The 20,776-nt window shown below is 40.7% G+C and overlaps 1 protein-coding gene across 8 annotated transcripts in view; it reads right to left on the bottom strand.

Moving 5' to 3' along the window:
- The window catches only part of PDE4B (phosphodiesterase 4B), a 573,081-nt gene that overhangs the window by 119,259 nt on the left and 433,046 nt on the right, over positions 1-20,776 (bottom strand). For all 8 annotated transcript variants that reach the window (XM_082686382.1, XM_082686381.1, XM_082686384.1 and 5 more), the window contains one exon: positions 2,434-2,628. In XM_082686382.1, coding sequence (XP_082542508.1) covers positions 2,434-2,628 — 195 coding nt within the window. The remainder of the gene's footprint in view (positions 1-2,433; positions 2,629-20,776) is intronic.

Below are 20,776 nucleotides of genomic sequence, written 5' to 3'. Positions count from 1 at the left end.
TCATTTCAATTCACTCTGAAGAGTAATAATCAGGTGAAATATTTTAGACAGCATTACTTCAGTTAAGTTCAAGCTACTTTTATGAAACTGGACTTTCCAACATGGTCCCGATAAAATGAAATACCGGAAAAATCTGGATATTATTCAAACTCCTCTTCTTGTTGTATTGAGAAATATAAATTTCTAAACTGACAAATATGTAAAAGTTTTACGTAATGCTGAAACTTTTGCAAAATAAAAAATCATGCCATTTTTATTCCCTCAAAGATTTTGATAGATTCTATGATCAGTATCTTTCATAGGGTGATTTTACGTCACCCACTGTGTTTTTTGGGAAGGGCTGTCCTTTAATTAATTTAAATGATACTAGATAACTTACACATACAATCCTTACTTGCCTAAATTTAAAGTTGGCAACACTACGTAGGTTCTAAGTTAGAGGGAAATTTTTGCTGGTTGGTTAAACTGAAAAAAGGATAAACGGTGACTGCTAGGGACCCTACCTGCAGAGTCATTTAGAATTAGATCTCTCTTTTTAGAGCTATAGAATAAGTTGGACTGTCATCTCTAAGGTCTCTTCAGGTTCAAAATTCGTCATAACTTTTGGTTCTTTAAAAAAAAATCTTCAGAGTTTAATCTGAAATTCAGTTGGAACCTTCTGGAAAGCCTCAGAATGCCTCCGAGACTCATTATGCTGTTTGGCAAGAGTCCAGGGGAACTGTGAGCTGCCTTCCAAACCCAGTCTTTGACCTGTCAGACGCTATGTAAACGGAGCTCTAATGACCGTCAGCTCATCCCACCTTCATGCCTTCCACCTATGACGTCTAAAGAGGTGCTTCTGGGCAAAAGAGGAAATTCCAGGTAGACTCCGCCAAGACCCCATGCCAACGTTGGTCAGAAACATCCTCGGTTCTCCAGGATCTGCAGCAAAGTGGTTACCTCTCTTCCCACCTCAGACACTTTGACTCTGAACTCATCTGTTTTCTACCAGCTGGTAGAGATTCTACTGCACGGTTTGAAGAACACAGGCAAATCGAATCGAAAAGGTTCACCTACGGTCCGACTCCGCTACATCAAGGGATACAGCATATGGCACAGAGTCATGGGATGGGGGCAGTTTTGTCAGTCTCTCAGAGGCTCTCTTTCATGACCTGTATAGTGGAGATAATGGTGGGACCCAGCTGACAGGACTGTTGTGAAGATGAAAAGAAATAACACACATGTCAGGGCCACCGGCCCTGGGGTAAGCGCTCATTCAGTGTTTCCTTCCACTCTGTAGTAGAGTTACGTGGGTGTTCCTCTTATATTTCTTATTAACTGTAACATCCCTGAGAGCATGCAACCTTTCTGAGAATATCTGTTTTTAACTCCTCTGCGATCTTTCTACTGTTTTGTTAGTCTTTCATCCCCAGAGAGTGGCACATAGGAAAGATTCAGGAAGTATTCGCCAAATGAAGGAAGAACACATGAATTTTGGCCCACCCGATGATTGAGGTATTTTAGTCCAGGGGTATATCTGTTAGAATTTGTTGGTAGACATGCCCTGGGGAACCTTTCTCACTGGTAGCTTTAAAATGTCCCCTGCTTCTTTCATAAGAGGGTGACCCTGTTTAGCTTCTTTTCCAACAGCACAAGGGAGCCCAGTGGAAATTTCCAGGCCGGAGACTTTAGGGAGCTACCAATATTTTTATAACATACAATGTTAAAAACAATTGTACGTCTGCCCAGAAACCTTTTAAGGCATGCATTCCAGGATCCAACTTTATTTGGTTTCAGAAATTTGATAAATGAGTAATACAACCCCATCATTGTTCTTTTAAAAATGAGAGATCTATAATTAATAGCAGCAAAACAAAACCATCAGCTGTGTTTCACAGGGCATGGAGTGTGTTGTGTCTCACCAAGGAGCCGGCAACAAGTGGGCATTGAGTTAAGGTTCCAGAGAAGGGATGCAGACACATGGCTGGATGACAGCTTATTAAATGTATAATGTGTCTCACCAAGCAAAGACCCCTGAGAAAGGGGGCCTGTCCCCAGCTACTGTTTTTCTTTCTCACCATAGCCTCATGCAAACGGCACATGCTGTGGAAAATTCAAGTAGGATTTGCAAAAGGTGTTAAGGTTCTCAACCCATAAATGATTCAACAGGTCAGGAAATGAGGCTGAATGACAATTAAAAAAAATATATATTGGTAACAGATGAAAAAGTGTACACTGTGCCTGAGACTTGTATGCCCTTGGGGACCCCAGCTACATATTTCTCCTGCTGTCGAGCACTAATTTCTTGAAGGATCATCAGTGTCTTCTCTGCTCAAGTTAATTTGTCTCCTCCTGCCTTCCCACGGGTGAGACGGGAACAGCTGTTGCCGCCGCTGGGACGGGTTAAAGATGAGGTAAGCGTGAGACGGGAGGCCACCCAGGGCTCATACTTACTGCTCACTTGGAAGTGAAGAGTTTCTTGACATCGCCTTTGGTGACAAGTCATAGTCGCTGTCTGATCTGTAGAGAAACGACTCTCTGCGCTGGCTGTGCCCGGGAAAGGTGGCATGGAGCACCAACCCAGAGGAAGAGCTGGCCTGGGGGTCCAGAGGGCTCCGTCCTGGGGAAGGGCCATTTTCCACATCAAAGCTTAAGAGAAAGCAAAAAAATGCTGGTCACATAACCATGGAGGAGGACATCTGACACACATACCTGGAGAACCAACATGTGCCGGGCATCTTACATAAAACTTTCATACTCGACGCAACATTGTAACCTTCCAGACAGCTGTGAGTTGTAGTCATTATTATTCACATTTTGTACCAAGGAAACAGTCCCACAGAAGTCCAGTCATTAGTGAACAGTGGAGGCAGGATTTGAACCCTGGAGCAAAGCCCCATGGCCTTTCAGGGGCAGGAGCAACTTGGACTTACTCAGAATACGAGCCAAACTTAAAATCATTTGGTGCTAATAAGCAACTTTGGAGACAGCATCCAACACAGCTCTAGGTGTCAGACGCTGAGCTATCACTTAAATGAGTCTTGGTAGCTGGGAGGGATCTTCCTGCCATAAATAAATATCACGATCTCATTAAAGATACAATATGCATATTTCTCAATGTTTCAGGAACAAAGTGCTATCCGGAACACATTCACTGGCTGATTAGATGCGAGGCCCAGTCCGAGACTTGATATTCATACACAAGTTTAACCACAGAAAATGACTTAATTAATTTGATGATGTCAAATTACCCTGCAGGTATAGAGAGCTTTATCTCTGGAGGACGGTATAGCTACTGGCTCTAGCACAGGGGAGCCATTAGGATTTCTAGTCGGTCTGTTCACCCTAGGAAGGCACCTTCAAGCCCAGGTCAGTTGAACACACTCCAATCAATGAACACAATGATGGGAGCATTGGAGATCGCATCTCTTTTCTTCTCTCCCTATCCTGGTTTCACATTTAGGCACTGTGTCCCTCCCATGCTCTCCATCATCTCCTATGCATTTTCCTCCTGTGCACCTTTGCTTTAAACTGCCAGGAACCCTCTTGCCTAACATCTCTCTAAACCATTCAGTGGTTTCCAGCTACAGCTCTGCAGAGAGGTCCTGAAGAAGGTATGAACTTGGGAATGTTCTCTCCTCCAAGCTAGACCACAAGAGTAGGCTTCCCTCATACTCCTCCAGCGGCCATCATTCATTTCTGCACTCACAGTCTTTTCTTTCATTAGTTTTTACAACCTGCTCTTTTGGGGGTAAATTTTGCTTATATTTTCCTAGTATACAAATTGCTTTCTGATCTATGATTCCACTTACCCCTCGTAACAATGCTATAAATTGTACAGTATGACCACACTCTACATTTGAGGAAGATTAGAGAGATTTTAGATCACTTGTTCGAGGTTACATGCTTGTCCCTTGTCGGTTGAGTACTGGAAGACCCAAGTCTTCCAACTCATTGCTCTACAACCCCAGACTTCTCTAATCACAGCATATCAGAATGGCTTGCTGGCTACCTGAGCGCAGTTTTTCTTCTGAGTTCAAAAGCAATTTGTGTTTGGTAACGTAGAGAATCAGTAAGATTATGAGCAACCTTGACTGTTATCTTGAATGAAGACAGGAGAAGCAGCAGATTACCCTGAAGCTATAGGCTTCTTTGAAACGGGAAATAAGAAATAACAGAATGTAGGGTTATAATGCTTCCCCGGAGACCATTTTGAGAAGCTGCTTTTCAGCCAACCTACAAACACCAGGTGTCTGATAAGAAGCAGCGGGTGAGACTCTCTGGTTAAAAGGACCGGGAAGAGCCACAACAATCCAATACGTATTTGGGCTTTCAGGGCCCCTGTGCATGGATTTTCACAGCAGGCTGATGGTCTGGGATGGCGCTGCCTTTCAAAGACGGCAGGCAAGCAGGCAGGTGGGCAATCACTCACACGCACCAGCTTGTATCTCCGCTTGCCTGGAGGTAGAGCTACGCTGTAAGCCAACTACATTGCGGCGAGTGAAAATATCACAAAAGCTGACTTGCAAACTTTCCTTGGGGGAGATCTCTACTAGTTGTTGAGCGAAATAAAGAGCTCCTTTGTGAATAAGGGCTCCTTTGTGCCACCCAGATCTTGTAGAACTGGTAGGTCCTGACGTTGGCTCTGAACTCTTCTTAAGGACAAAGAGGAAAGTTCTTAAAAGGGGAACATGGCCCTATATAAAGCTTAAGAGTGGGCATGAGCTTTGAAGTTTCATGTGCACTCAAGTTTTCACATTTGGGATGGATCTGTTTGGCCTTGATGGATATTACGACACTGAAATACTTTTGTAACCCTTGGCAGCCAGCCGTTGCTCCAGGCCCTCTAAAATTTGCTGGTCTCCCCCGTGAGGCCTAAAGGGTTCGTGTCTGGAACAGCAGGGGCCTCTAGATTTAGTCGTATGGCCTGAGTTCATTTAATTGGTCTGTGCCCATGCAGTAGCGGTCATTAAACATTATGAATGTGTGTTCCTGTGCTAAAACATTAGCAGGGACCAAGTGGGTATGCCGAACAAAATCTCAGAACTTTTTCCACTGAGAGTTTCCACCAGGCTTCACTCTGCCCCATGTTCTTCTAGAGTCATTCCTAGTGGGCAGAAAGTTTAAATCCACAAGGCATTCCCCTTAAAGTGGAAGTCCTAAAGGATTCTGTCCCCAGGGTTGGTATATAAGAAGCTTGTCCTACCGGGTAAGCAGGGACTAGACCCAGACACCAAAACTCTCTCCCTGCTGTTCTCCTTTGTTTTTGTTTTGTTTTTGTTTATTCTTTGCCGTGCCTAAACTCTAAACCCCTAAAGAGCTTGCTGGAATTCAGAAGAAGCCAGTGAAGAATTCGGGTGCAAAGACGCTGTCTCCGTGAGACAAAGGGCCTTTCATATTCCCTGGGGCACGGTTTCAAAGCAACCAACACAGATGTACAACTTAGGAACAAACATGAATCACCAACCAGACACCAGCCCCAGTCCCAGCAAAATTAGCGGGCAGACATCACAATACATCCCGCAGATCCAGGGTGGGAGGAGGAGCGTGGGCAAGGGGAAGACGGAGGACAGACTTAACAAGCAAAATGAATAGACCACACAAACTGAAACACAATTAGGGAGAAAATGGAATCTGAAATATCAGAAACAAACACATAAATGGCGATAATTCATTTAGGATGAATTCTGTAGGGTGAGTTTTTTGCGCCTGCCTTAATCAGGACACACACTTCACCTTTTGGCGTCTTTGTATTAAAAATTCATTATAACGGTTTTCTATATTATATAAAACACAGACAACAGGGAAAAAAATACCACTTTTATTAGTTTAGTATGTTGTTTCCTTCTGGATATTTTCCCTCTAGGCTTGGATTATGATATTTTTTGTACAAGTATTTTCACGTACCGCAGTTTCCGAAATTATCATTTTCCATGCCCTGGCATCTAATGGTTCACCCAGATGCTGTATTGTACTTTCTTTTTTTTTTTTTTTTTTAAACTTTCATTTATTTTTTGAAATTTCTTTTCAGCATGCCATACTTTCTTAAGCATTTTCCTTACTGTTGGCATCACACTTAGGATCTTAAAGAACACTGTAGTTGAGATCTTTGAGCCTATAGATACTGTTATAATTAGAAGAGGTCACTCAGAAGTTTCAGATAGACCAAGAGAGGATGTCACTTGTGAGTTTCTGAATATCTCACTGTACTTTTCTGGAAGGGTTTGTCCATATCTAGCAGGTGGACAGAAACAGTACTGCCTTTCTTCTAGGTTCGGAGAAAGTCCCAGAATGGCTGTCTCCTGTCCAGGATTCCTCACACACCCCCTTCCCCCAACAATGATTCCACCTGCCTCTCCCTGTGTTGGCCCAACACCCTGGGCTGAATCAGTTGCTCCTTGTCTAAGACTGAATATTTCTCCTGCTTTGTATACAGAGTCTCACTTCTCAAGGCAGTGGTGGTAGCAGGTGACACGAAGGGGAAGAAGCAGTGCTCCTGGAAACACGAATGCCCTTCTCGTCAGTCTCCGCTAAGTCACTATCTTCAAACTTCTGCTCGGGGCCCCTCCTCCAGGAGGTTTTCTCTGACAGTGCAGCCCGAATTTGATGTAGACAGATGTTCCTCCTCTGGGTTCCCCTCCACTCCTTGACTGCAATACCGACCACAGCATGTGCCTCTCTCTACTTAATTCTCTATTTGACTTATCCCCACTGGACTCTTATATCCCAGAAAGAAGGGACCCGATATTGACTCACTTTTGTATCCCAGGCATCTGGGTCAGAGCTTTGTAAATAACAACAACAACAACAACAACAAAAATTCAGCCACACCGATTAAAGAATACTGTGATTTACCGTGAATTTTTTCTCCTTTCCCTTCCTTCTTCCTGTCTGCTTACTCTCATCTCTGTTTCCACTACCATGGGTTGCTGCTGTTTCTTTTAAATGAGTCTATAGAGATATGGCAGTGACTTATTTGATCAGCCTTATAAGGTGATGGTGTAAGAACACAAGGAAAATGAAACAGAACAAAACCAAAGAAAGTAAACTAAAACACACAGCTGTGTTCTCCCTGAATGAAATTGATCTTGCGTAGAAAAATCGCTGCCTTAGATATTCATTTGAGCGGTGACATCTTTACACAAACCCCATCACGAGAAAAGCCCTTGTATGCCACCGTGGTAGCCCTCTTCAAATCTCCTTCTTTTTTAAATAAAAGCAAGAACCTTCTCTGCCCCACACTTTCTCTGCTTGTGGTTTCCATTCTCTAAGAATCCATGCAAAGGCAGCTGTGAAGAGGGAGCCAGCAGATGGCAGAAGACAGCTACCGCTTCCTCCCGAGGCACCTCCCAGCCTCCCGTCGGAGCAGGTGGGGCTGCGTGCCAGTCTCAGAGGGAGAAATGTGACTGAGGCATTATTCATAAGCCTAGGAGGAAAAATCAGGGATAAAGAACAGAACCGCAAGGTATACATGAAACCTTTTATTAAACTAAGAGAAGCTCTACTTCCAAGAATTCAAGCTAAGCCAGGTGATTGCAGAATTGCCTGCAATTGTTCCCAGGGCGGCTGTTTCCTGACCCCCAATTACCCGCACACACCCCAATTTCTGCAACAAAAACACACAAGGCAACCTCCTAGGGATAATTCGTTTCTGAATCAGAGGAGACTTTTCTGTTTCAACTCAGCCCTTCTCGAGGTGAGTCTCTGGTTTATTCTGAGGGATAGCAGCACCATAAAAATTGTGAACTCTCCAGAAGAGGTTTAAACTCACAGGCCTGCGTTGTGGCTCACCACCGTTCGGGGAGAGGGCCCTGCTGTCTCAACTTTGCTTCTCTTTCCTAAAAATTTATTCACTCGAGTATCGCCTACATCCCTCCATTTTTACAACTCAGGATGGCTAATTCTCTTCAAAGTTCCCACTTCGAAGAGGAAAAAACAGGGTCTCCAAAATGTGACACTTCATTTGAAAAATTCTGAAGTGTGATCTCCTTTAATGACACCGAGCAGTCTGGGCCCAGGGAGCTCTCCTCCACGTCCCCGACCCTTCTTGACCCAGAGTCTGCCACGCTGGACTGTACTCCTCTGTTTACTCATCTTTCACTCTACTAAACTTGGACCCTGAAGCAGGGACTGAGCCTAATCTATTTTGTATTCCTGGGGCCTAGATCTGAGTCTCACACCAGAAGGCTTAGACCCAGTATTTGTTAAAGGAATGAGAGGCAATGAGAGGCGCTCACAGTTTACATTTCTCATCTGGCAAAAAGCTTCTTCTATTTAGATTCAAACCTCTGGCAGGTGAAGGCTTCTGAGAAGTCCCTCGGTGGAGGTGATAGGATCCTCTTCCCCCATTCTTTCCCACCTCCCTGCAGTTCCTGGCGACGGCATCCTGGGAGTTCCGGCTTCCGAGAACTTCTGGGTCTCTGTCTAGAATGGGCGTACGTGGATGGCGGTGGTACATTTGTGAGAAAATGCCATGTTTCTTTAAAGTTCTGTGGGGAAGTATTTCCCTCAATTGGATTCAGAGACTAACATCTTCAAACGCTTGCTTACGGTTTTGATCAAAATACTTAGATTGGTCATCAGCTCAGTGTGCTATCTGGTCCCTGCAGACGGGGAAGCTGCACAGGGGTGACCCACCTTTATATAATTAATGGCGGCAGGCTGCTGCCAGTCCTGATTTTTAATGAAGGACTCAGCTGTGCAAAATCACAGCCAGCTTGATGTGAAGCCCATGTCCTCGCGGCGGGTAGGCAGCTCTCCTCTGACCATAGTTACAGCCGAATATTGCAGGTCTGACCTAAGAATTCAGTTCCAAAGTCTGCGACTTCCCTCCCAGAGACGAAGAAGGAGAACGATGATGTTGGGCTCATCTGAATTCTAGAAGCGGCTTCCCACTGTTTTCTTTTCTTCCTAGGGGCTTTGAAAATTACATTCCTGGCAATAATCCAAAATTGCTTTCCTCATAGAGAGGTTTAACCAGAGGTAGCCGAGTAATGCTAAAGAGCTCTGGGATTCTGAAGATCTGGCTTCTAGTTCCCGCTCTGTGAGGAAATAGCTGGCATGGAACAGAAGACTCCCCGTTCCCTGACTCACACACCTTAGTCTCCCCCACCCCGAAATAAATGAAGAAAAGAATGAGTGGAAGATCTCTGAGGCAACTGAGATTAGACATCTGACAGACATTTTGGAGATGGAAGGACTGGTTCTTAAGTGCGGCCTGCTGTGATTTGATATTGTGAATGATCATTCACTCAACTCATTCATTAAGTGCCCACTGTAAAATAAGGCACTGTTTCAGGCCTGAGAACACGGCAATGTGAAAGACAGACAAGGTCCTTGTGGGGAGGGATGGACAATCGATCGATCAAATAAAGTAATATCACATAGTGATAACTACTTTGAGGAAAATAAAACATAACAGTGTGCGAAAGACAGGTATGGAGAAGAAAGTTTCTTTAGTTTGGGTGGTCAGCAGACCCACTCTATAAACCCCAAAGTGGTCTCCTGGTCTACACCAGGGCACCATCTCCCCCATAATCTTTCCCAGATGATGTACTGGGATTGGGATCTGATAGAGGTAGTGGAAAGTCTGTCCCTGGATTCTTTCTGATTTCCATTTCTGCTCCCTTTGTAACCAAAGAATTTGGTGAGATGATACTTGTGTGTGAACTCAGTGCCATCTATTAAGCTAGCTACTTAATTTTCCTCATCCCTGCTCCCTTTCTGGGCTGAGTCAGTTGCTCCACTGTCTCACACAGCTATACATGTACTGATATCTATGCATATGTACCACAGCACTTGTCCAGCATGATTGGTAGTGTCCCAGTCTGCCCCCCAAACTGCTGTGCTCCTCAAGGACACAGACCATCTTTTTTCACATTATTTTTACCTCACTACTAATGGCCATGTCTGTCAGAATATGGGTACTTAATAAGTGTCTGATGGATATACCAATGAAAGCAATGAATGATTTGGAACCAAGGAACTTTTACCAGCTCCCCTTGATACCCATCATAGCACAGATGTACTTCTCCAACAAGAAGGGATGTGAATGGTGTGGAGACACCAAGCTATCTTCTGCCCTCTTCTCTAACTGATCTCTAAAAGCTAGCACCATAAAGAAGAACCTGGGGTTTGCTATCAAATATCACCACGGAGAGGGCTGGAATACCATCCATAGGGTGCCCAAGGAGAAGGCAAATGGTCCTCCTTGGAAGCAGTCATTCTCATCCCTTGTATGGAAGTACCACAAATGTTCCTCTTAATGTTCCTTTGGTAGAACGTTTCAATATTGCTGAAGAATTTATGTTGTAACTTCTTTCTTTTACTTGTTGTTTGAGATCCTTTCTTAGGTTGTAAACATTTTACGAAAGAAAAGCATCAACAAAAATTTAATACCAATACTTCGTTTTTCTAATGAGATAATATGACTGTCATTTTTAAAAAGCGTTTCTCTTCAAATGCTAAGGAGGTTATTTTAATGTGATCCTTTAATAACTTCACACTATGGGGCGCCTGGGTGGCTCAGTGGGTTAAGCCGCTGCTTTTGGCTCAGGTCATGATCTCAGGGTCCCACATCGGGCTCTCTGCTCAGCAGGGGGGCCTGCTTCCCTTCCTCTCTCTCTGCCTGCCTCTCTGCCTACTTGTGATCTCTGTCTGTCAAATAAATAAATAAAATCTTTAAAAAAAAATAACTTCACACTATGTTGTACGATTTGATACACAAGGAAAACAGGACCAAATGCAAACAATCCTACCTCGTAATGATAAGAACATTATTTCTAACAAGTTTACAGAGTGCTCTGTCAGTCTATTTCCAGGTAAAAAATGATTTTCAGAAATATGAATGTTATAAGGTAAGTATACGTTTCTTTATGTGTTCTAATTCTCAAACCTACTTTCAGACTTTGATCCACTTAACCCTCGTAAGGGTTAGGATGACTCTTAACAGTAATGGTCACTTTCTGTAGCTCCTTGAGTCTCAGGAAAGGTAGGGGACCCCCAGAAGATAATAATTTTGGGTGGAATATGTGGACTTTGTAAAGCATGGGGGAGGGACGAGAACCAAGATCGAGAACTTACTACTCTGTGGTGCTCTGGCTCTAAGCTGTACTGTGGGTATACAAATTCCCTATTAGCTCAATAGTTTCCAGCCTACATTTTCCATCTTTTCTAAAGATTGTCATAGAAGTTATTCAAACAGTCTCTTAACAGGATATAAGTATTCCCATTTATATGTTTGTAGTCCTGCCAAAAAGAAAACTTATTAATTAAATAAAATATTTATTTAAAAATGTTGTGTCAGCTTCCAGTAGCTTGAAGGCAAGTGAAATTCCCTTCAAGAGAAATGATCCTGATCTGGGAAAACCAGTTCTTACTCAACCAGTGATGGCTTCCAGGAATTGTTGCTTTATTTTGTAAGTCTTCAGATACCATCTAGAAATCAGTTCTAGAAATTCTGCTTGATATATAGTTAAAATATTAACGATAGGTGGTCACTTAGCTTGTTGGTATATGCTCCAGGGATGGGGAACACTTTAATCCCATGAGATAGAAATTTCACTTTCAGATTGATTTCATTGTTTATGACTTAGGCCAGCAAACTTGAATTAACTTTAGTCTTTAGTCCAAACCTCCTCCACCTTCATCCACTTACTCAACCAGTCTCCCTCACTGTGGTAAATGGTGCTGCAGTGGCTCATTTGAATCATCCATGATTGACCCCCTTCCTCAAATTCCCTTCCTCTTCTTCAGTTGGCCAAGAAGTTCTAATTGTCCTGCATCAAAATTATACATCTCATTTTTGCAGCCACCGTGATTTCAGTGCATTAAAACCTAACTTGAACTAGAATAGCCACTCTACGAATTTCCCTGCTGCCACTTTCCCTCATCCTCCATACTCTTCTCCATTTAGCAGCAAGAACAGTATCTCAACATAAAAATCAAATCATGTCATAGCATTTTGAATAAAATCCAACCTCCTCACCATGGATTACAAATCTTTATATAATGCAGTCCCTATCACCACCCCTCTAACCTCATTTATACCACACACCCCCTCTGCTCAGCCTCAGGGGCTTCCTTTCTGTTCCAGGAACTTGCCAAATCCTTTCCAACCTCAGCAGTTTGCATGTGTGTGTTTTGTTCGCGAGTATATTTTATTTGCTCTGAACACTCCCTGGCTCACAGAAAGTACTAAATATATATTTGTTAAATTAATAAATAAATGCTGGTTTCTCTGCTTGTTCTCTCCTCTACTCTTAGATGGCTGCCTTCTTCTCATTCTTTAAGCCTTGGATTAAGTTAGCTACTTAAAAAAAAAAAAATTCTTTTCCCAATCCATTATTTGTGGAGGACCCTTTATCTTCATAGCACCTATTTCAATGTTGTGCTATATCTACTTGTTAAGTTCATTATTTTTTAATCATCTTCATCTCTCCTAAAACTCTAAGTGCCATGAGGCTCATCTATTGTACGTACCAGGGCATTGACTAGTGCCTAGTACTGGGGCTGGGACATACTCTTAGTTCTGAACTAATGTCTGTTCAGTAGATTAAACTGAGTATATAAGTGTATTAAACACTAACAATCACCTCAGTGATTCCTAGCAGATCCATTTTATTGCTATTTGAAAATATATATTTCTTTATTAGGAGAAGAGCTCTTTTACTGACTTCCTGTCATTGAGACAGCACCCAAACTAATCCTAAGGAAACTGAGATTTAAAATATCAGTTTGATTTAAAGACCTGCTATAGCATTTTTTGGTGATGATTACTTGGGCTCATTTCAGAAGATGAGACTAGTTTTCAGATCAAATTTCACAAGCCATTGACCTTTCAGAGAGAGCTGCACAGAGGTGTTGAGGTCTACGTGGAGGTTGCATCCCCAGTTCTAGGTGTGTGCAATGCCATTACTTAATATTTCAGGAACTTCATATTTTTACAAATTTAAAAAAAAATATTTTATTTATTTATTTGACAGAGAGAGGTCACAAGCAGGCAGAGAGGCAGGCAGAGGGCAGAGGGGGAAGCATGCTCCCCGCTGAGCAGAGAACCCAATGTGGGGCTTAATTCCAGGACCCCGAGATCATGACCCGAGCCAGAGGCAGAGGCCCAACCCACTGAGCCACCCAGGTACCCCAAGAACTTTGTATTTTTTAAAAACAATTTATATTCTCTTGAGAATGAATAGGCTACATATCTTTTTGGTGGAGGTAGGGGGCTGGGAGGAGTGGCAGACTGGTTTGCTATAAATTCAAATAATAATCATAAAATTGGAAATCATTGCCTCAGCCTCCGGTCTACTGAGCACTTAATAGTGTTTACATCAGTTAACATCTGGCCTCCAAATGTTACCAGTCTTAAAGACTGCACCTGCAGACAGCCTGGCATTTGAGCTTTAAATGTGTTCTTTTGGGAAGGAAGGAGAGGGGGAGAAAGGGGGATATGAGAAAGAACAGGTGGAAAAATGAGATCCCAGAATCTTTTCTCCTTGACTCAGGCAGTAAAGCTAAGAAAAGTTACACATTTTTTTTTTTTTCCTCACAAGTACAGAGCACTTACAATGTGCCAGGCCATGTATTCAGTGTTTGGTATATATTCAGCATTTCGTTTCATTGCTATAGTCACTCTGTGGGGCAGTTGTTCATTTGATTCTATGGATTAAACCCAAGTTCAAAGGGTTTAAATAATTTGCTGGAGATCACTCAGCTTTTAAATGGTGGATCTTCGATTCAAGCCTGGAAACCCAGTTTGATTGTATCTATTAACAGATCAATCAACTCACCCACATCAGTAAACATCTGCTCAGTCTTCCCTCTTGTGACTTTGGATAAATTTTCATGATTGTGTCTGAAGCCAGGTCTTCTGTTCCGAATCCTGCCCTTTCTCCCCTCCCCCCCCCCCATTCTCTCCTACTGCACCATCCTTTTCCATTTTGCACATCAGCAAATAATCTAACTGTAAAAATTTATATCTAAAACAAACCAACACACAAACAAAAAATAACCACCCAAAAGACTTCCACCAGACATAGGAAAGTTGAAAGAATTCATCACCAACAGACCTGAAGTTTCAGAAATGTTAAAGGAAATCCTTCAGGCAGAAGGAAAACGATGCCAGGTAGAAATCAGTATCTACACAAAGGAATGAAGTTTTTGAATCCTTTTAAAAATCTCTTCAAAATACAACTGACTGACAAGAAGAAACAGAAATAATAACTATGTATTGTAAGATTTGTAATGTATGCAGAAGTAAATTAGATGACAGACAATAAGAGCACAATGGCAAAGAAGGGTGAAATGGATGTATATCGTGGGAAGGTCATTACACTATATTTGAAGTGGTATAATAGTGCCTGAAGGTAGACTGGGGATAAGATAAAGAGTTACATGAAAACAAAAACACCAAAGTAACCATTAAAATTTAAAGAATGAAGATCTTTACCTACGGAGATAAAAAAGGAAGCATAAAACACTTAATTATCCAAAACAGTAGAAAAAGAGGAAAAAGCATATAATGGATAAATAGAAAACAAATAGCAACATGGTAAATATAAACCTGACCCTGTTAATAATCCCTTTAAATGTAAACAGCCCAAACACCACAATTAAAAGGCAGACATTTTCAAGATGGATAAAAGAGTATGAGTCAACATTATGCTGCCTGTAACAAGCCACTTTAAATATAAAAATGCAAGTTAAAGGAAAAGGAGTAGAAATATATATATATGTTAATACTCATGAAAAGAAATCCAGAATGACTATATTAAAATAAGAACAAAAAAAATTTTAAAACAGAGAGTATTATTAGGAACAGAAGGTCATTTCATAATGGTAAAGAAGACCATCTGTAAAGAGGATAACAATTCTGACAATTCATGCACCAATTTATGAAACAGTTTCAAAGTACATGAAAACAAGAAAAGCAAAAAAGGACTAATAGAAAAATCAAGAAATATAGTCTCAGTAATTGATAGAACTAACAGAAACGCAATAAGGATATAGAATACTTGAACAATGCTATCAATTTCACCTGGCATTGCTAGAACACTATACCTAATCGCAGCTGAAGATACATTCTTTTCAAGTGTACATGGTTCCATGTACACACACCGAAACAGACAATATTCTAGGCCATAAAATAAGTCTCAATAAGTTTAAAAAAAATCCAAGCCATACAGAGTATGTTCTCTGATCAGAGTGGGATTAAATCAGGAGTCAATAAGAGAAATATTTCTAGTAAAGCTCCAAGTATTTGGAATTGAACATTCTAAATAACTCGTGGGTCAAAGACAAAATCAAAAGAGAAATTTGAAAGCATCTTGACTGATTAAAAATGAAAACATTTCATGTCAAAATATGTGGGATGCAGCTAAAGCTGAACTTATAGGTAAATCTATGGCACTAAGTGCCTTTATTAGAAAAGAATAAAATAAATGACCTCAGTTTCTAGCTCAAATTTGAGAAATAATAGCAAATATACTTACTAAAGTAAGCATGAGGGGGGAAAAAGGTAACAACGGAAATAAAATAGAGGGGGAGAGAGAGAGAGAGAGAGAGACCTAGAAAGAGAATCAATGAAGACAAAACAGTTTCTTCACGTAAACACCCAAACTGACAAACTTCTAGTCAGATTTACCAGGAAAAAAAGAGAAGATGCAAATTAAGGATATCAGGAATGAAAGAGTAGACATCAGTACAGATTCTAAAGATATAAGAAAGACAATAAGGAACCATTACGAGCAACTTTATGACAATAAATCCTACAACTTAAATGAATTGTCTAAATTCCTTGAAAAACACAAACTACCAAAGCTCACCAAAGAAGAAAGAGATAACATGCATAGGCCTATATAACTATTATAGAGATTGCATTTTTAAAAAATTCACATCGTTCTCACAAAGAAAACTGCAAACCCAGATGACTTTTCTGGTGAATACTGCCAAAATTTTAAAGAAGAAATAATACTAATTCTACACAAACCTTCAGAAAGTTGAAAAGGAGGGAATACTTCCCAACTAATTATTTAAAGTCAGCATTTCTCTGAAAAGAAAATGTACAGATCATTTTCCCCATAAACATACCTGAAAAAATTTTTTAAATTATAGTAAATCTAACCCAATAATATATAAAAATGTTGACACATTATGATCAAATGGGGTTTATCCAAGGAATATAAGGTTGTATAGCACTCAAAAAACCATCAATGCAATTCACCATATCAATATTTTAAAAACTATGATCATCTTAGTAGATGTAGAGAAAAACATCTGACAAAATTCAATATCCATTTCTGGCAAAAACTTCCAGAAAACTTGAAATAGAAGGGAAATTTCTCAGCCAGGTAAAGAGCATCTGTGAAAAAGCTACATCTAACATCATACTTCAGAGTGAAACACTGAGTTATTGCCCCCTGAAATTAGGAAGAGTAAGAATGTCTGTTCTCACCACTTCTACTGAAGATTTTACTAGAAACTGTAATCAGTGTAGCAAGGGAAAAAATAGATAAAAAAGAATCTACCTTAGAAATGAAAAAGTAAAACTTTCTCTATTCATAGATGATATGCTTGTGTATACAGAATATTTATTGCAGCTTTGTTACAGTAAAAAACTGAAAATAACCCAAATGCTAACATAAACAAATTGTAGTGTTTTCATATAATGGAATACCGCTTAGTGATAAAAAGGAGCAAACTATCAATTCCTGCAACGATATGGACTAAACTCAAACTAATTTTTCTTGCGTAAAAGAAGGTAGATTAAAAGAGTACATCCTGTATGTTTCCATTTATCTAAAATACTAGAAAATTAAACTACAGGGACAGCACATTAGTGACTTTTGGGAGGTAGAGAGGCGGTAACAAGGAGGGTGGGAGGAATTGCAAAGGGAAATTTTGGGGTTTGGTGGACATGAATTGCCTTGGATGTAGCAATGATTTCATGAGTGTACATTTCCAAACCACACACTTTAAAAAGTAAACTTCGACATGTCATTTGTTCCTAGATAAAGATTTTCTTTCTTTTTTTTTTTTTAAAGACTTGTGATTACTCCATGCTATCCTCAACTATTGTCTCATTTCTTTCTTTCTTTTCTTTTCTTTTTATTTCTTTGCACTCTTTTAAAAGCAAAATTCTTCCAGAAGTTGTCTTTACTTGTGGTCTTCCCCAACATCTCTGTTCTTCTCAGCACTCTATACTCAGGGTTTGGTCCACAGTATTTTAGGAAATCCATCTTGTTTTATGATATCAGGGCCCTATGTCTTGCCCAAACTAACAGTTGATTCTCAGTCACCATCTTCTTAAAGTGTCAGGAGCATCTGACACATTTATCCTTCTCTTATTTTGATTTTCAAGATATTACCTTCTGCTGTTTATCTCCCTATTACATTGGCCTTCCTAGGGCTTTCAACTCCCCCAGATTCTACATGTTGGAGCATCGGGACTCAGCCCTGTTTTCTTTATCTATACTCATTTCCTAGGTGACTGTATCATTGCATTTATCATGGTGTAAAATATTCTCTGTTCACCAATGACTCCCTAATGTGTTTAAAACGATGACAACTACAGAAAGAATATGATGAATGGTCCACAGGCTCGGAATGGGACTAGACAGAGCTGGAAATCTCAAGAACAGTCAAAGCAATTTAAAGGGTAAAGGCCTGAAAATGTGGGATGGATGCCAGGTACTGGTGCAGAGGCTCCTAGTCTGTGCTTTCCAGGGCATTCAAAACACTGTCTGCACAGCCTTTGTGCATCACTGTCCTCAGCTCTGGTGGTAATTTTATGTAAAATTCATCCTATTTCTATAAAACTACTTAGCATTGATTTTGCATCTGAAGAGTTTCAGAAACGTCAACATTCCAAAAATAAATGGTATCATAATTCTATTAGAGCTCAAGCAAAGTCTCTAGGCTTCACTGTTCTTTGCCATTATTTTTAGAAATTAAATCTTCCTGTAATCTAAGTCGAATGCCTCTGAGCTGATCACAGCTGGCCCTTCATCAGGGTAGGCAGCCCTCCTTTTCACTCCCTAAAGGTAGAACTGGTCAATCTTGGGGGATGACCTCACCATTACAGGACCTTTGGGGAACTATGAGGATCCTTGACCTCACACTTGGCCTTCATGGAGTATGAAAGCCGTAAATCACCATGGCAGACTTCAGCTTCTCTATCCACAGCAGCCCTTTCAGAAGAGGTACATAACATCAGTGCTTTGAATTGAACAGGGAAGTCCTTTGTAACCAATCTGAATTCATTTTCTTCTTCAGATATCAATTCCCATTCATGATTTGTGATTTTGGAAAGAGCATTGTTCCTTAACAAATCCATCTTTTCAATAACAGAAACAATGATTGCCTCGAAATATAACTAGTTGAGGAAACCCCCTTGCAAAGTACTCTTTTCCTTTCTGCTGCTTTTCCTATAATCTTGTCTTCGAACCAACTCACTCACAGTTAAACCAGTCACTTGAAGGGCTGATTTATCTGCGAGAGATGTCCCCTGAAGAGTTCGTCTGAGCTCTGTCCATAATGCCATTTCCTCATTTTATCCTTTCACAACTAATTCTCTCAACATGGATTCCCTCTTTATTACTCAATTACATTAACTTACTGGTAAATTACCCAGTCTAACCAAAACATCAGTTTCAATGACCTAAAGGACAGAGAGGGCTCTTCACAAGGTGTTTCTGACTCACATATTTCTGACTCATGGATGGATGTACTATGTTCTGTGGCACCTCAGTAATGTGGCATTACTTGGACAAATAAAAAACACTACCTTATGCAGCTAGTGGTTTCTTACATGCTTTCTTCACAATTTTATAAATGAGTCACTTCTTCCAATAGTTTTCAAATGATTTTTTAAAAATTCTACTCAGATGTGTGACCATTCTACTCTAAACAAGGAAGCCATAAAACTCATTCCATTTTCCACACAGGTTTTATAATTTTTCAAATTTGCAATTTTGTAATTTTGTAATTTTTCAAATTTGCAATTTCCATGCAGGTTTAACTAATTTAACATAGAATTAAGGGATGCTGAAGGTCATTCCTTACTGAATATTTTGTAATTTTTCAATTTTGTAATTTTTCAAATTTGCAATTTCCATGCAGGTTTAACTAATTTAACATAGAATTAAGAGATGCTTAAGGTCATTCCTTACTGAATATAAACAGCAGCAACTTTAATTCTATTGGGAAAGTTGAGTTTGGGAATAGTTGATTTTTTTCTTTTGCCTATTTCCAGATGAACATTTCTCATGTATCAACTTACCAACCTCACTGCTATTTTGGGGAAAAAAAAAAAAAACAACATAAATGGATACAAAACTCTCAAATCTCCCTTAATAATTCCTGCACTAGTAGTATCATGTCTGCTTAGTACTCAAGGAACTTTTCAAACTTCTCTCTCCCTCTCTCTTTTTTTTAAATTTGCAACACAAAACTCAAAGTATAGTCTGACTCTCCTGTGGCAAAACCTCTAATGCATCAATACTGCAGAAAGAAAAAAAAAAAAAAATGACAGACTGACTCTGTCTGATAGTCAAGGTCCTAACGGTGTGATGTGAACTTGACCTTCTAAGCATATGTGCTAGGATCTCTGATATATACTCTAACCAAGCTAAAATACACTCTTTCCCAGAGTTATACTTACTTCACTTTTGTTTATGCTTGTCCTATTTCCTCTAGAATATCCTTTCTGACATTTCCACAAGTCTAAATCCATGTGTGAGCAAGGGACAAGGTGGGGGGATGGAAAACACTAGAATTAGGGAAAACTCAGGAGCTCTAATGGGGGAGCAACTGCCTAGACACTGTTAAGCTGCCCTATGGGGTCAGCCTCATTAAGAAATACTGAGAGTGACTCAAAGGCTCCGACACAGAGAAGGAAATGATTGCCCTGGGAAAGATCTGCTTTTGAAGGAGTTTAATCATCAGGTCAGGCAAAGGCTCTGGAATGAGGCATATCAGAAGCTCCACCATTTGCCAACTAAAGGGCTTTGGATTTAACTTCCCTGAGCCTTAGTTTCCGCATGTGTAAAACACTGATAGAAAAGAAAGCTAAAGGCTTGCTATGAGGAGGAAATTAAACACTGTGTGAAGATGTAGATGTTCGGCTCTCCAATTCACTAGTCCTGCCAGTGCAGGACAAACACAATGGAACAGAAATGGCAGTATGGTTTATTTCAACAGAGAGCCAGAGATTTTTACCTGCCCCTATTCTGGAAATGAAATTTCCCAAAATCTGTAGATATCACAGAGCAGACCCCAAAGTTCTTGTGTGGCCTGGGAAGCCGCTGAAGTGTGGAGTAGGAATTCCTCTAGGTGTGCGCGGGAGAGCGGGTTCCCCTGTAACAGAGGCTCTCGGGAGGACACTCCAAAGCCAGGAGGCTGAATTGAGTCTTGAAGATAAACAACTCAGGAAGAGCCGAATCATATAGGGAAGGCACTGAGTTGGCTGTCCCAGAGGCCCCCACAATCTTTGCCTCTGACTGTTCTGAAGATAAGAGTGTCCAATTGACACCGTTTTGGCCAATGACATGTCAGCGGAAGTCTCTGGGGAAGGTGTTCCTTCCCAAACCTTAGGTCAGACACATGAACTTTACATTTTTGTAGGTTAAAAATAGTCGGAAGTCAGATATTTCAACCCAGAGAACACAAGACTCATTTCCTAAGAGAAGTTTATCCTTTGCTCCTTCACCATTCCTCTTTACTTTTCTGCGTGGAGCAGGAGACTCAATATACAATGGGTATCAATCTAATGCCTTTGCAGATAAGTACCACGGCGGCAGAA

Source organism: Mustela nivalis (assembly GCF_964662115.1).
Source record: "Mustela nivalis genome assembly, chromosome: 10".
NCBI classification, from domain to species: domain Eukaryota; kingdom Metazoa; phylum Chordata; class Mammalia; order Carnivora; family Mustelidae; genus Mustela; species Mustela nivalis.
This window is presented reverse-complemented; position numbering and strand designations above follow the sequence as displayed.